This window comes from Tupaia chinensis, unplaced genomic scaffold, assembly GCF_000334495.1.
Source record: "Tupaia chinensis unplaced genomic scaffold, TupChi_1.0 Scaffold000511_1, whole genome shotgun sequence".
NCBI classification, from domain to species: Eukaryota; Metazoa; Chordata; class Mammalia; order Scandentia; family Tupaiidae; genus Tupaia; species Tupaia belangeri.
The window spans coordinates 2,198,962-2,203,194 of NW_006160024.1; the positions used below are offsets into that span (position 1 = coordinate 2,198,962).

The window sequence follows — 4,233 nt, forward strand, 5'->3', positions numbered from 1 at the left end:
AACAGAGAAAGATAGGTGTATAGGTGGTTTGTTTTTTTTTTTTTTGAGGGATTTTAACTATAGGGCACATGCGCTTGCCAGACAGAGAGAGACATAGAGACAGAAAGCGAGAAATCACCCCTCAGGGGGGTTGACCACGCTGCAATCCCTTCTCCTCCATTCTCCTCTCGGGATCTTGGGCACGTACGTACACGCACCCGGCGTGAGTTTTAAGCCACCGGGTCCGGGACGCGAACCGCGGTCGACTACGTGGGAATCCAGCAACATAGCCATTACGCTAACTGCTGGTTCCCAAAGATAGGTGTTTTTGACAGAGTCTTACTGTTGGAATCCTCTGTCCTAGTCTCTCAGTTAAAATTAAGGTATGTGGGGCTGGCAGGTGGCATGGTGGTTAAGGATGCTGGACTTCCACATGGCTGACTATGGTTTGAGTCCTAGATTTGGTGGCTTGCTTTCTCATTTTCTCTCTTTCTCTTGCTCTGTTCCTCTCTGACAAAATTAAAAATAAATAAAGTTAAAATAATTCTTAAAAAAAAAAAAAAGATTAAGGTGTGTGCTATCATTCCTGGGCTGTTCAAGTTGGTTCAGGATACGAACCTGGGCTTCCCATGTGGCCCCAGCCTTGTGCAGTAGTGCTGCTGGACCAAGAAGTATATTCTTTTTTTTTTTTTTAAGAGGTTTTGCTATAGAGCACGTGCACTGGCAAGAGAGACAGAGAGACAGAAAGCAAGAAATCACCCCCCTGGGGTGGGGGGGTTGGCTGCACCCTTAAAACCTGGCATGAGTTTAAGCCACCAGATCTGGGACTTGAACCATGGTTGACTACATGGGAGTCCAGTGACATATACATCATGCCAACTGCTGGTCCCAAAAAGAAGTATATTCTTACTTTATCAACAGGTTTTTTTAAATAAAGAAAATACTTTTATCAGTTTACTTTTGTATGTTTTCATATGGTTATATGATTTTTCCCTTGGCCTTATCACTTTTTTTTTTTGAGAGGATTTTGCTACAGGGCGCATGTGCTCCCCAGACAGACAGAGACATAGAGATAGAAAGTGAGAAATCACCCCCCAGGGGGGATGGCCATGCTGCAATCCCTTCTCCTCCATTCTCCTCTCGGGATCTTGGGCACGCACTCACGCACCCTGCGTGAGTTTAAGCCACCGGGTCCAGGACTTGAACCGCGGTCGACTACGTGGGAATCCAGTTACATAGCCATTACGCTAACTGCTGGTCCCTTGGCCTTATCACTTTGATTACAGTAATAAATTTTCTAAAACCACCTGGGTATCCCTGAACATATACTACTTGAAAATAGTGTATTTTCCACTATACTTCTAAATTTAATATTTTCTTTAGAAGTTTGTCTCCAAGATCTTAGATAAGATTAGTCTGTGGTTTGATTTGTGGGAATATTTGCCTTTAATGTGACATATAAAGCCCTTTTATTTTCTTCACAGGTATAAGCTCTTGTTACAAAATTTGTTTGTTTCATATATTTTTTGTTGTTTGTCTGGAAATTAACAGAGTTTACATAATTAGAATACTATGTAGTATTTGATATAAATTACCATTACATTTTTTGGTTTAAAAACATAATGGTTTGGGACCATCAGTTAGCGTAATGGCTATGTCGCTGGACTTCCATATAGTCGACCATGGCTCAAGTCCCGGTGGCTTAAATTCATGCTGTGTGTGTGTGTGCGTGCCCAAGATTCGGAGAGGAGAAAGGAGAAGGGATTGTGGGGTGGCCATACACCCTGGGGCAGGTGATTTCTCGCTTTCTGTCTATCTCCGTCTTTCTGTCTCTCTCAGTCTCTCTTGTGAGCACACTGCACATACCCTATAGCAAAAGCCTCTCCAAAAAAACAAACAAACAAACAAAAAACAAAAAACCACATAATAGTTAGTGGGGCCAGCAGATGGCATGGTGGTTAAGGCACTAGATTCCCACATGGTTGATTATGGTTTAAGTCCCAGACCTGGTGGCTGGCTTTCTCACTTTCTCTCTCTCTCTCATCAAATTTAAATAAATAAATAAATAAAAATTAAAAAAACATAATGGTTTTTTAGTTTTGGTAAAGTAAGAGGAATTTTTAAAACCTTTGAATGCTTTGCCACGATTAAAAATAATCTTAATAAATTAAAAATAAATGATCTGATGCTATTATAGGAAAATCAGTTGAGTCAGTATAGTTACAATTTTTTTTATTGTAGTAGGAGTATTTAACAAGACTCAGCAAATTTTTAAGTATAGAGCATTATTGACAACAGTGTTGTACAGCAGATTTCCAGAATTTAATCATCTTGTATTACAGATGGTTTTTTTAGTTTTAAAAAGTGAGGCCTTGATTTTACCTGGTGTGTTCCTTAATGTTTTTATTTACATGAATTTCCATGTAAGTTTTATCATAGTGGAGCAAAATGTTACCAAGGGGACAACTGTAAATTTTCCCATGATGATTTGACTAAAGAAACAAAGAAACTTTTGGACAAAGTGAGTAATATTTTTCGTCTTGATTATTAGGTCTCTCATTTGACTTGAATAATTTTATATATCATATTTTATGAAATGCTGCTCAGAGGTTGAGGATTTGTCATTTTATGTTTTATTCTAGTAATAGCAGAAATATTAGTCTAGGAAGTTGGAATCCTTTGTTCTTTTCCTGGTCCTGCGATGAAAAAAACTAATGTACTTTGAGCAATATCTCTTACCTCTTTGTTTTTTAAAGTTTATATATTGATTTCTTCCGTGAGAGAGAGAGAGACAGAGACACACACAGACAGGCACCCCTAACTGGGGTGTTGTAAACCACTATCATAGGCATTTGTGCATGTACCCAGCATGTCTAGGGAGAACTCAAGATGTGAACCTGGGACTCTCTGATGTGGCTTCAGCATCGCAGAGCACTGCATTACTGCTGCTCCACCACAGCCACCTCCCTTACCTCTTTGAACCTCACTCTATTTATCAAAAGTAAGGAGTTAGCTCTCTCATCATTTCATTTCAACTTTAACAGTATATTTTTCTATTAACAAAACTAGTTTACAGAAGTCTTTAGTTTTGAATGTGAGGATGAGTGCTTGTTTTGAAAGAGTAATATTTATTTATTTATTTTATTTACATTTTTTAATATATTCAATCACATTATTTAGCTTACAAGGTGATCGTTTCAATATATGAACTTTTCTCCCTGGATGAGTTGATCAAAATATAACACTATCTCCCTGTCTCACCAATGCTGTCTTCGTATCCCTCCAAATGTTGTTCTTCCCCAGGCCCCACTCCTCCACACACACCACATCTGGCATTCACATCTACCTCTTGTGTTTGTACATCCTTTAGCCCGTCAGTTTCAGTTATAGAGTGTGGACATTTGGTATATATTAAGTGGGGACATACAGAGTCTCTCCTTCATAGCCTTGCTTGCCTCACTCAGCAGTAAATCTTCCATATTTTTCCACATTCTGTCAAAAGCCAGGGTTTTGTTGTTCTTAATGGCTGAATTGTATTCCATAGAGTATAACTGCCACAATTTTTCAATCCATTCATCCGTACGGGGGCGTTTGGGTTGGTTCCATGTCTTAACAATAGTGAAAAGTGTTGCAATAAACATTGATGTGCAAGCACTTTTCCAATGAGAAATTCTTCTGTCCTTTGGGTAGATGCCAAGAAATGGCATTGCTGGATCATATGGCAGTTCTATTTGTAGATTTTTGAGGAATCTACAAATTGTTCTCCACAGTGTTTGAGCTAATTTACATTCTCACCAGCAGTGTAAGAGGGTTCCCCTTTCACCACATACCCCCCAACACTTAACATTCTTTGTTTTTTTAATCTTAGCCATTCTGACTGGGGTTAGGTGGTATCTCATTGTTGTTTTGATCTGTATTTCCCTTAAGATGAGGGATGTTGAGCATTTTTTCATATGCCTTCTGGCTATTCGTATGTCATCTTTAGTGAGTGTTCTTTTCAACTCCTTCTCTGATCTTTTAATAGGGTTCATCATCTTTTTAACAAACAGCTTCTTTAGTTCCTTATGTATTCTGGTTATCAATCCCTTATCTGATGCATAGTTTACAAAAATATTTTCCCATTCTGAGGGCTGTCGATTCACACTAATTACTGTGTCTTTTGCCATGCAGAAATTTCTTAGTTTGATGTAATCTCACTTGTCTATTTTTGGGATTATTGACTGTGCTTTAGGGGTCTTATGTAAGAAGTCTTTC

The 4,233-nt window shown here is 38.6% G+C and overlaps 1 protein-coding gene across 1 annotated transcript in view; it reads left to right on the forward strand.

Annotated features, from left to right (window-relative positions):
- ZC3H6 (zinc finger CCCH-type containing 6) overlaps window positions 1–4,233 on the forward strand; it is a 79,630-nt gene that overhangs the window by 55,997 nt on the left and 19,400 nt on the right. Inside the window, exon 8 of the mRNA XM_006156677.3 lies at window positions 2,391–2,500. Within this exon, the coding sequence (XP_006156739.1) occupies window positions 2,391–2,500 (110 nt within the window). The remainder of the gene's footprint in view (window positions 1–2,390; window positions 2,501–4,233) is intronic.